This window comes from Corapipo altera, unplaced genomic scaffold, assembly GCF_003945725.1.
Source record: "Corapipo altera isolate COAL_440 unplaced genomic scaffold, ASM394572v1 49, whole genome shotgun sequence".
Taxonomy (NCBI): domain Eukaryota; kingdom Metazoa; phylum Chordata; class Aves; order Passeriformes; family Pipridae; genus Corapipo; species Corapipo altera.
Genome location: NW_020884879.1, coordinates 15,039,476 through 15,052,101, shown reverse-complemented (window position 1 = coordinate 15,052,101; position 12,626 = coordinate 15,039,476). Strand labels below are relative to the sequence as shown.

Below are 12,626 nucleotides of genomic sequence, written 5' to 3'. Positions count from 1 at the left end.
AAATGTATAGACATTTACATCTGTGGTTTCAGTTAAAACTTCTATGCACACAATATGTCACCCACATTGGTCTAGTAAGGAGATTTGGGGATTAAAATTTGTGGGTTTTTTCTTCTCTTTTCTCTCAAAATAAATTGTTCTGCATAGAAAATACATGGAGAATATACCTACTTCGGCAGCAAAACAAGAGTAAAACATACACTTTTGTACTAAAAATCCTATGAAGATAAATCTGAATTCACAGTCTTCAGAGTTACTTAGCCACATGAAGATCATTTAGTTTCAGTGCAGGAAACGCATAAATAATCATCCAGAAGAGAGTCTTAAAAACCCAAATGAATATAAGATAATGTAGAAGTGTACCTAAGGGATGTTTATATGGAATGATCTGGCTTTTGTTTTACGAATTGGATGGATGTACCCACTCACCAAGATATACTTGTATATGAAGTATCCATACTTCATATACTGCTGCAGTTATACATGTACCCATGTGCTCCCTAGTTGTTTATTTTTGTAGATACAGAGGTAACCTTTTACTAATTTAGGCATATGGATTTACATTTCCTGGCTAAGGTATATGTTTTGGACCTGAAACCAATGAGGTAAGGGAATGGGATAAACTTTTAAATGAAGCAATATGATATAATTACTATCATAACCATTAAGTAGATGAAAAGACATCAGTAACAACGTGTTCCTAATAGAGGGTGAACAGTCCCAAGGAGTATTAGAAATTTCTGGCTGGATATTAAGAAATGTTTTCTAACTAACTCTATTCACTTAGTAAAGTCTCCAAAGGGAAGATGAAGGTTAATTAAAACTGGATTGTGCAGAGCATGAGAAAATAAAACACAGGAAAATGAGAAACAGATTAGATGTATTTGCTGTATCATTCTGCATGTTTATTATGGTGCATTATAAGGTTTAGAAGGAGACAAAATAAAAGCATTCTAATGGCTGAAATTAGCCTAACATTTCTAATAATAACCACTGTGGCATTATGGGATCTGGAGATTTTAAGTATTGACTATTAAAATTATTTAAGCAAAGAAACAAAACAGCCTAATCTCACTCCAACACTTGTCCTAAATGCACAAATTTTATGATTATTCTGCATATGGAACCATAGATTTTATTATTCCTAAACAGTCAGAATGGACTATAAATTACTGGAATCAGAATAAAGAAAATATTTTGAACAAAGAGACACTCATGGCCTGGGGCACACCTTCTTTCTCCTTATACAAATCTTATGCCACCCAGGAAACCTCCTAACAGGAGTAAGCGCACACCACTGGAGCAGCTCCTCCTTAGTCAGTTTGACACATCACAGACATGCAGAAAACCCTGAATGGGCTTTTGCTGAAACAGCACTTTTCTTGTGTATAAGAAAAAGACTGATCCGTGCAAATTATCTCTACATTTGTTTCTGTTCAAAATTATGTGTATATTTCTGTTTCTACTCTGACAAAGAGTTCCTATCTACCAGGCTGCAGTAATCAAGTATCAGCTTATGAAACACATCTCAGCAACGCACAGTTCTGTAGAAAAATTATGACCCTACTGAGATTCTACTTTCTGAGAATAATAATGAACTATGATAATGAACAAATAATAAACCCTTATTTTACTTGCAGCTAAAGTTTTAATTTAAATTTTAGATCATGTAGCTAACCAGTCCCCTCGAAGAAACAGAATATAATCTATGCAAGAACCACACTTGCTATAATTACTCTTTCCTTTTCAAAATTCTTTGTATTTTCATTCACAGTAAAAGTGATGCATTCTGAATTCTAGAGGTGAGTTGATGCTACAATATTTAGAGTGAAAGAAGGTGAGGAATATATGCTGAAAAACAGAATATTTTTTTCTTTAGATCAGGAAGAGTGGCAGCTCCGTCATCTTGCTTTCCATGGCAGATATTTAAACTGTTGTTGGACATAATAACATAAGTTATTTCTGTTTTTTATAAGACTGGTAACCTAAAGTGAAGCTGCGATATTCTAAAAAGGTTTGGGACACTAAGATCTAATAATTAATCTGCACACATAAAAGTTTAGTTTCCACATCTTGAGGCTAGTTATTTCTCTGTTAGAAAAGTCAGAATCACTATATTCTGACAGTCTTCACAAACCTCCAGGTTTGATTCAGTTGACAAATAAAAATATTATTAGTAAAGTTACCTGTAAGAATCCCTGTTACTGATGGTATCATGACCAGAATCTTCCTGTTCATCACCTGTCACACTGAAACAGACTTTTTTCCCGTTCCTTTCACCCTTTTCATTATCACTGTCCGCTGGTATTAAGGGCTCAGGCGTTTTACGTTCTGATTTGGGAGAGTATGTTATCGAAGAAAGAAGGCTGTGAAACAAACAAAGAAACAAAAAAAGATAAATTCATGTTCTTCAAAAGTGAGCTAGCAACAGGACAAAATTTCTCATCATCCTCCAATAACTAGGCTATAATATGTGAAGGGAACACCTTAATTCAGTCTGTATCTATTTCAAATAAGGGAAAGAAGTGACAGATTCTGTTGCTAAAAAGTCTAACAGTGAAACCTATTAGCTCTACTAAATATTCAATTGTGTATGAAGGTAATGACTCCAATTGGGGAGGAACTAAAGCACATTTTTGGACGCTTAGGGTCAAAGTTTATATTAACACAACTATTTCTAGACATGAATTATGTACTTCTCAGCACAAATTAAGAAAACAAACCAATGAACATGTATATGAAAAACATGTTTTTTCTCATTATTGCTGCACTAGACACGCCAGTTTGCATCACAAGCTATTTTACTAGGGCATTTTAAGGATCTTTATTAACATCTCTATGTAATTCCTGACATTCAAAGTGTCTAAGACATTATCAGCAGTAAAACTGATGATTAATATACATGCGTCTGTGATGAGCACAAAAGTGACATCCAGCCAAGAAGAGAGAACAGTTCAGACTGCTACTTTTAGAACATGCACAAATACTGGAAGCAAAAAAATCATATTGGGTGATTAACTCATACTGAGATGTTCTAATTTACTTTCAAGATCAGAACAGCTATAATGGGCAATTGTCCTTTAATTCATATTGCTCAAACACTCCATTAGAATGACATTTTCAAACTCATATTTGCATTTGAAAAGTACTGTTTTTCATGCAGAAACTATCTTCTAACTATCTGAAATAAGAAGACACTGAACTAAGCTTTTTTACTTAGACACGGTAGCAAGGTTTTATTGGAGGAGCTGTCAGAGTGGTCAGCTGGCAAAGTTTCTACCAAATACACAGTAAGATTCAAACTTATGTTAAATCTTTTTGTTACACATAATTCTTTCTTCTGAAGGGAACAGACAGATATTTAGCCCATAAATAGGTAAAGATACTGAACTGAACTGTATCTAAAATATACAAAAATGATACTAAAGTTATAATTTCACTGGACTTGAAACCCACCCATCCACTAGACTGACATCTTTTGGGCTACATAATGCCTTAACATTTCATATCAGTGTGAAATCACAACTCTTAAGTTCCTTCCAACCATTTAAGTCACTGGTTAGCAGGATTCCATGAGGAAGGGAAGATAGATGGGGCCCATATTTTATATCAGTATTCAGTGTCCATCTATGTGTCCATTAAGAGCATGTGTGCTCCTGAACTTGTCCTAAAATAAATGTGTTATGGAAGTGTAAACCTTAAGAAATCAGTTCTTCATACCTGTAAAACTTATTTTCTGAATACAAAAATATAAAAGGGTTTCAAAAAGGAATTAGAAAAATTCCTGGTACGTGATTATAACAGTGCTCTTAAACCAAAAGGTCCATTTCAAGAACACCATGTAGTCCTGCCTGCTGGAAGATAAGATGAGATAATAACAAGGATTAATCTATACTTCTGCTTGTTCTTGTGTTTCTGTTATCATCCACTTCAAAAAGTAAAAATGGGCTTTGGGTAGATTCATTCTGGTAATTTCTTTGGATTTTGTTGTTGCAAGAAAATAATCAAGAGTAAGAAACAAGCATAATGAACTGCAATTTCAGCTCCTGAAAATATCTTCCCCTGAGTAATTATTTGTCAAGACACAGACAGTCTATTATACCCTTTTCTTTTATGTGACTGTTTAGTCACTTCTGCCAAGAGTTGAGTAAAAGACTGATTAAGGTAGCTGGAGCTTTTCCTAAGGGAGCATTTCCCTTTCTCTCAGCAGGCAGGCACTTTTTCTAAGGAAAAAATTTTTGCTGAAGTACCATGAACGAAAGCTGGAACTTTGTATAACAGAGTTCAGGAGCTGGTAGTTCGTGAGCTCACTGAAGTGCTCTTAGAAATTCAGGGAGTTTAAAACACACAACCCCAAACCTGGATGCAACCTCTTCCCAATAATCATGCTTAAATACACTTTTCTTTGTTTGTTTTGTTTTTTCGTAATTTATAAGAGTCATTTAGTAGTCCAATGTTTCTATAATATCATATAAATTAAGAATTGTGATACCATGTTCCTATTTTCTCTCTTGAGAAAATTATAATTATGAGGATTGCTTATTGCAATCCTCCTTATAATAACAAGCAATTCTGTAAATAAAGAGATAAATTTCATTGTTGTTATGTCATAACAGAAAACAAGTTCTACTATCTTTATAAAAAACTCATTTCCTCCTATCTGTTGCAAGTACAAATATTTCTAATTAAGGCACAGCTGTTGGATTATCCTATTACTCTATCTTTTGTTTTTTAGTAGTCCTAATTTTTCTCTCAAGAGTTAATCAGTAGTTCTAACTATGTTGTAATATAATATACCACGCAGTTGTGAACTGCTCTCACCCAAATAGTCCCAGCTTCCCTCTTCCCTGTTCAGCACTTTTAAGTAGGTCCCTTGGCTATTCTGTTTCCTGTATAGAACCACTTTTCTCCACAGTAATTAAATACTGGCAGTCCACTCAAAGTCCATGAGGAATAAAGCATGAAAAGTATCATTTTTACAAATAGCCAAAGGTAAAATTTGCTAAATAAATCTGTGCACCTTATAGAAGACGTGCTACTAGGTCAGCATACAGGAAATTTAGGAAAGAAAAAAAAAGTGAACCCTCGTGTTCACTGTCATAACTGTATGACTTTATAAATGAATATAGGCACAGATACATACATATATTTCTGTACACACAATGCATAAATATATGTGTGTGTATTTATATAAACATATATATGAAAGAAAGGTTCAGAATTTCCTGTGCTTTTGCATCACAGGCTCAAGGGAGTTGAAAGGGAAGGTGTGGCAGACCACAACTGGAACTTCCTGAAATACTGACTGAACTTCCATACATGATTCTCTGACTTCCTTGAGGAAGAGTAACAAAGCAGGCTTTAAAGACAGTCATTTTTAAGTGCACCCAAGCACTGAAATTATTGTGAATTTAAGTAACTGACTTCATCTTCAGTATGATAATTAGCAGATCTACGTAAAGGCAGGGAAAACAACATTTTCTTAAAAATATTGATGCAAATTGTGTTCATTCCCATTGCAGTATGTAAGACATTACAAAATCACTCTACTGTCTTCAAGATAACATGAGAAACAATGACACAATATTTTTCTAAACTGGAGATCATGAGAGATTGTCTTTTAAACTCAAAAATTTATGTTTTTATATTTTCAAAATTAATAATTTCTGACAGTTGCATTGCATGTGAGATCTTTCAAAACTGAAATACTTCTTAACCTTCTTCATCCTTATCCCAAGATAGCAAATAGCCAGCAGTCAACTCACATAGTTCACAAATGAAAAAGAAAGTTATCAATCCTTGTCCAGAATTAGGATAGACTGTGATGAGACTCTGAGTCTTCCACATTCAAGTCAAGTGTCCTAATCAATACAGGCTCTCCCTAGATCCACAGTTCTTCATTAAGGTAAATTTGTTTTTTAAAATTGTCTAAAACATTAATACTCTTCCTATAGGTGAATAATGCTTCCCTAAAAATTCATCAGTGGGACTGTTCAGCAATACCCAAAGAGTTCAATAAAAGTTATTTTTATACCTCTGCCCTTTGTTTACATTCTTAGTAAAATTTTAGATGATGCGTGTGTCTCATTTTTCTCACCACAAAATATTTAGCTTTTCCACATTCTAGAGAAAAACTACAAACTAAACTGTGAAAAAAAAGAATCAGGGATGCTGGGAAAAACATTTAATATTACCTACACTTAGCTTCTTTATCCTATTTTAATTCTATCTGAGGTCATCACTGATTCCTACACTGTACAAAACCAATATCCAGATTTATCATTATCTTCAATGGAAAAATTAAAGGCAAGTCCAGATGTTAACATTTACTTACTCATCTATTTGACAGACACATGTTTCCACCTCTTTCAGTGCAGCTTGTAATTTGAATAGCAATTTTTGGTAGACATCTTGTGTTTCTAAATCTTCTTCTTTTAAGAGGTACCTCAGACCATGGCCCTCTTGCTGGCCAAGAGACTGTCCTGAAGGGGCAGCCATAGTAGTAATGGTATGCTGGACGTAAATCATGGGATTCAGTTTACCTAGGAATAATTCAAAAAGATGACATCATCATCTCTTTTTCAAAATACATTTTGAAGCTAGTAAAATACCTAGCAAATATTAAAATATTTTCCTGCTTAAAACTTCACGAATTATTTAATTTTGCATTTTATTTGCATATCAAAGCCAAGCTATTTAGGAAAAAGTTATGGTGAAATTATGACTAGCCTTTATTATGCTTTAAAATAAACCAAGGTTTCAAAAGTAGGGTGATTTCACAAAAGCTCGTCCTTAATTTTCCTATTTGGTCCATAAACCTAAACCTTTTAAGACTATAAATCAGAAGCACTGGAAGCAGTTTTTACAAGCTCAACTGACTTACCTTGATCAGTGTTTTTATTTTCCTTTTCATGGGAAGAATGTTTTCTGCTGTCTAACTGTACACCAAAGGCACTACCAAGGGAAGTTGAGGTCTTAGGGTAAGACACTTCCATCACATTGATATGGCAATTGGTTGGGCAGAAATCACTGCTGTGAAGTGGTGAAATCTTTGACTTAGCTTGTTTGAAGGTAGGCCAAGCTCTGTTTTTTAATACTCTTGAAAACTAGAAGTGAGAAAGAAAATCAAATTTTGATTAGTAGCTCTTCGTGTGTCAGCACTTGGCTGACAATACTTGTGTACCTGACTAGAAAACAAAAGCTTAAAATATTTCAGCCATCCATGAATTAAGGTGTCCTGACTTCATAGTTTCTAGCTTTCTCTACAAAGGAGAGAAAAATATTTTTCATTTTAATATTTAATATTTTTCATTTTTTAATACTTTTAAGGGTTTGTTTTTTGAAGTATTTTAAAATGTAAATAGGTTTGTAATAAAGCTATATACTTTATTTCCCATGGAACAAAATAAAAAACTAAGTATCTTTCTTAGAAAGTCTGGTACTGCTTTATGATCCAGTGGTCTACTGTATGTGACATTTATAAACACCTGCTGACAAAGATGTCAATGTCTTGCAAAAAATTATGAAATTTTTGTCTGAATTTCTCTAAAGAGAGAAATTCTTTATTTTCTCTCTTTCTCTCTAAAGAGAGAATTGGAAACTATTTCATATTCAGGAAGGATGAAGTCCTCTCTAACGATATCCTGGGCTGCATTAGGAGAAGCATTGCCCACAGGTTGAGGGAGGTGATCCTGTTCCTCTCCTCAGCACTGATGAGGCCACAGCTGGTGTACTGGGTCCAAATCTGGGCTTCCCATAAACAGACACGGGCATACTGGAGAGAGCCCAGTGAAGGGCCACTAAGATAATTAAGGGACTGGAGCATCTCTGCCATGAGGAAAGGCTGAGAGAGCTGGGAGCCTTCAGCTTGGAGAAGAGGAAGCTCAGGTGGAACCCATCAGTGCATACTAATACCTGATGGGAGGGTGCAAAGAGGATGGAGCCAGGCTGTTTGCAGCAGTGCCCAGTGCCAGGACCAGACGCAATGGTCACAATCTGAAACATGGGAGGTTCCCTCTGAACATCAGGAAACACTTTTTCACTGTGAGGGTGGTCATGCACACGTTGCCCAGAGAGGTTTTTGGATCTTCCTCCTTGATGATGATTCTGGGCAACCATCTCTAGGTGGCCCTGTTTGAGCAGGGCTGGCTGGACAAGACCTCCAGAGGTCTTTTCCAACCTCAACCATTCTTCCATTTTGAGTGATTCTAGGAAGCTGATAAACACTAGTACATAAAAACTGCAAACACCACATTTTTCAGACTTTCCTAGTCTACCATCTCTTCTTCCCCTGCCATATATCAGCTCAGAAATGAAGGATGGGGTTTTTTCCCTTCTGTTTTATATTTTTATTCTAATACAGTGCTTAGCCACATCTCCTTCACTCTAACATCTGAACTTCTGTGCAGAGTCCTGGACAGGCTTAGAGTTTTTTGGTTTTTAAGATGAAAAAATGTCAACCCAAAATGGTGAACACTGAACTGTACTAAATTTGGACACTCAGAAAATACAACTACTTCAGAACCATAAAAGTCATGAGATCAAGCTCTTCCATCAGCAAAGAGCCTTGTCAGTCACAAACAGAATTTTTGTCAACATGTGTCCTTTTCAGTGCAGTTTTTTGCTAGGACAGAGTTTTTTTCTGGCAAGACGTAATCAGTTCCAAGTCCCTGGTATTTTAATCACAGTATCTCTCCAGTCAAAATATTACACAGACCTACTTCAGCTATGGACCATAAGAATATTTTCAAAGTTAACTTGCAAAGTTTCTTCATTAATAAATGTCAGTACAAATTCAATCGGTCAAAACACTTCAGTTGAACAAAGGCACATCCCTTCTGTGAAGTAACACTTTCTTGTGCAGGGACTTAAATTTCTGTTTATTTTGGTGCCATATTACTTCAGCCTGATGGGTTAATTACATTTAAATCTTTAGATTACAACAAGATCTGGAAAGTTACAAGAAACCCAATTATGGAATTGTTCAAAGTCTGAAGAATGTACAAATTGTTAAGAAGGGCACTAAGGACATTCGACGATGAAAATGTTTCTGCAAGCTGTACATATTTCACATCTCGATCTCCCACACATCCTGCTCCAGAGAGACCAAATGCCTGGCTATGATTTAATCAGGTCATAAGTCAGGACCAAAATTCTTTTCATATATGTGTTGAGAAACATCTGGGACTCATGGCACTGGACTCGAGGTCTATTAGGAGCAAAATGTTCTGATAATAATAATAGAAGGGACTGCAGAAATCTAAAAGGCTTCTATTTATATAATTCAAACTTTCACAGTGAAACCGGGAGCCAAGCTGGGCTCAGGCCCTCCGAAACTCTCCTGTAACTATGGTTACCTTTACCTTGCCAAGAAAACCACGTATCTATTCCTGCAATTCACTGCATTACTAATTGTCATTAAAAGCTGTAACTGTGAAACGACTGATTTTTGAGTAGATGAGCTTGAAAGTGCAGTTTGTATCAGCAATATCTGCTTCTAGACAGTGTGAGACCTACGTAAACTTCCCTAAGGCTGTTCGCTTCACATCCAGCAAACACAACAAAGTTTCATTTACTGTCTTGGCCTCCTGTAGAGAGACCATGTATCATAGTCAAATTTTTTAGCTACAGAAAATGTATAAACCACCTACGTGTTACTTCAACTCTAATTCCTAATGTGAAAACTAACGAATTTCATTTTTAGAAAGGTATTTTGATTTTTAACCAATTTGGAAATATGAAGGTTTCTAATTCAGCAAACAACAGAGAGATTGGATGTTTGCTAGTGCAGTATCAGAATCCTTTTAATGTTTCCATTAATTCAACTCCATTTGTTCCATTCCTTGCCAGAGAGTACCCTAAAAAGTCTTTGACGAGCTGCTTTTTGACCTTCATCCTACTGAAGCTAAAGATATTCCTAACATTTCTCCCTACTTTTTCCTTGAAAAATAAGAAAACACTATCCACTCTTTTCCATGTACCTTTTAGAAATGTGTGAAGTTTCTATATTCAACTTGCTTTTCCTTTCCCTCTTTCTTTTCAATTTTTTGTGTATTAACTCTCAGAACAGACTAGTTTGTAAATGTCACAACTCAGATCCCCAAATGAACTGAGACAGGGCACAGACAGTTCTTTGGAGCCATTTTGAGCCTACTTCAAAATAATACCACACTCCACAAAATTAGGTTATCTGAGAGAGGAACAAGGAGCCTGGATGAGAAAATAAGTTTGCACTAACAAAATGGCAAATGGTTTATTCATTTATACCCTGCTTGGTTAAACAACTACAGAGAAATACAGTGGCAGAGGTCGTAGTCTGGGTTATTTATTCATTCACATATCATTAATTTAGATCTCAAGCATATGAAAGTCGGCACCCTCTTCATTTTTCCATGCTATAATGCTTTATTAGCCAAAGGCAATCTAATAATTTACAGAGATGTTACTATTAACAGTCATGCTAGAAAAAGTCACACCAATTTGAAGGGCAAAAAAGATGACTAAAAGAGTAACAATTTGGTATTTCAAACTAAGATGCACTAGAAGGAAAAAACCAATTCTGTTATTGCTTCATTTTTGGTTAACATCTGCAAATTCACTGGAGTATTGGTTTAAGACATGTACAAGAATGATGGGCCTTCTGTGGAAATAAGCAATTGACTGTATCTACAACTGAACACAGCAAACAGGAAAAGATACAAAACTACACAATGTCTACAAAAGGGACAATAAAGAGCGTAGTTTGAAAACAATTGAAGCAACTAGTCAGTTAAGGCATTCACATCTCAAAATAGCTAAACTTTCAGCCACATTTTTTGCCATTGCAATAGACATTTTGAAGAGTTATTCAAACTGTATCACATTCCCCAGTTTTTCCCTTAAAACTAAGGACATGCCAGTCATACCTTTTTATAACTAGAGATTCTTCTGTAAATATGCTCAATTTTCTCACTGCAAATGACACTGAATTTACTTTGAAGCTCGGTGGGGATCACTTCATTTAAGGAATTGAGGCTGTTGCAATTCTGCACAAAATGTTCATCACTTTTTGCCAGTGCTTCAAGAATCTAAGACAATAAAAGCAGTACATTAAGAAATTAAGTTGACTAAAATTTCCCTTACTTAACCCCTTACTAATCATCTCTTATAATTAAAGCTGAAAAGCCTGATAATCAGTTGCCTTTTAACATTACATGCATTGGTGCATAACAACAATGAATTAAACCTGGGAAGCAAAGAGGTTTCTTTAAATCCTGCAAAGTTATACCCGTATTTGGCTTCTCATGACATTGTCTGATAATGGATTTGCTACTAATTTCCTCCTAATGTAACTACTATGGCTCCTCTGAAATACATTATCTGCTGTATTTTCTTGATCAGCACATATTATGTAAAGCTGATTGATTAATTCTCTACTTGTAGGAAAGCTTCAGTCTGGCAGTATAAGCAACACTAACACATTGAAAAAGCATACAAGAAAACTGGGTGTTATTCTCACATTTATTCTGCATGCAAAACCAGGAAATAAGGCACAGAATAATAAGCTGTAATACCCAGCAAAGACTGAAGTCTTGCTATGATGGAAATAGCACCAGTAAATGATGGTGAGAGAAAAATAAACAAAAGGCATGTTGAAGAGATGAGGGTAGTATATAGTGCTTTTTTATTGAGTTAGAGTTGTATTTCAGGCATTGAAATTCACTGTGCTATGGATCTTGGAAGGTGCCTATTGCTGGCTGTGTCCAACTCTGGAGATGTGTTTGAAAAACACACCCAAAATAACTTTCTAACAACAGGACACGAAATCCAGATTGAGGCAAGGCACCTAAATAAGAAAAGTATCTCTTTAGAGATACTTAAAGAAAACCAACCAAACAACACATACAGTACTAATCCATCATAGGATTTATCCGATTTATCACAAAATCGCAGAATATGCCAAGTTGGAAGGGATCCACAAGGATCATCAAGTCCAGCTCTTGGGCCTGCACAGGACCATCCCCAAAAGTCACACCATGTGCCCTGTCTGTTATTCAGTTCTGCTACAGTTCATTATTATCCTATTCACCATCAAAGACATAAGATACGATTTATAAGCTTCACAATAGAAAAAAAAATAAGAAACAGAAATTTTGGAGTGCAAAATCTGAAGCTTTCAAGAAGTCAGAGATTATAAATTACTAGATTCTATGAGAATATTTTTCTCAGGTCTCCACCAGGTGAATTAAGGAAAGCCTTTAACTCTTCTGTTATCATGTTGAGTTACTGCATTAAAATACTCCAGTCACTTTGGTCACACTTTTAAGCATCCTTTATGTCAGGTTTAATTAATAAGACAAGTTTAAATAATTTAAGTGGAGTTTTTTTGCAGCTGTACTTTCCAACAATTGCATTCTGCAGCACAGGTTTGGATAGTTTCTCATCTTAATAGTTAACATAGATTTGCACAGTATAGGAAAGCAGTCCAGAATTAATTCACTCCCCTACTCCATGTGGTGCAGAATACAGTTGTTTAAAAATGCAAAACAACAATAAATACACAGCAAAAAAAGATACATATGGAGAGAAGCATAAGACCACACTGAACACAGAGAGAAGTTTATGTTTACAGCATTTCAAACCATTAG

General features: G+C 35.3%; 1 protein-coding gene across 4 annotated transcripts in view; it reads right to left on the bottom strand.

The window, feature by feature from the left end:
• The window catches only part of PREX2 (phosphatidylinositol-3,4,5-trisphosphate dependent Rac exchange factor 2), a 168,998-nt gene that overhangs the window by 62,157 nt on the left and 94,215 nt on the right, over positions 1-12,626 (bottom strand). For all 4 annotated transcript variants that reach the window (XM_027638739.1, XM_027638737.1, XM_027638741.1 and 1 more), the window contains 4 exons: positions 10,905-11,066; positions 6,884-7,106; positions 6,335-6,542; positions 2,187-2,366 (listed from right to left, as the gene is read on the bottom strand). In XM_027638739.1, coding sequence (XP_027494540.1) covers positions 2,187-2,366; positions 6,335-6,542; positions 6,884-7,106; positions 10,905-11,066 — 773 coding nt within the window. The remainder of the gene's footprint in view (positions 1-2,186; positions 2,367-6,334; positions 6,543-6,883; positions 7,107-10,904; positions 11,067-12,626) is intronic.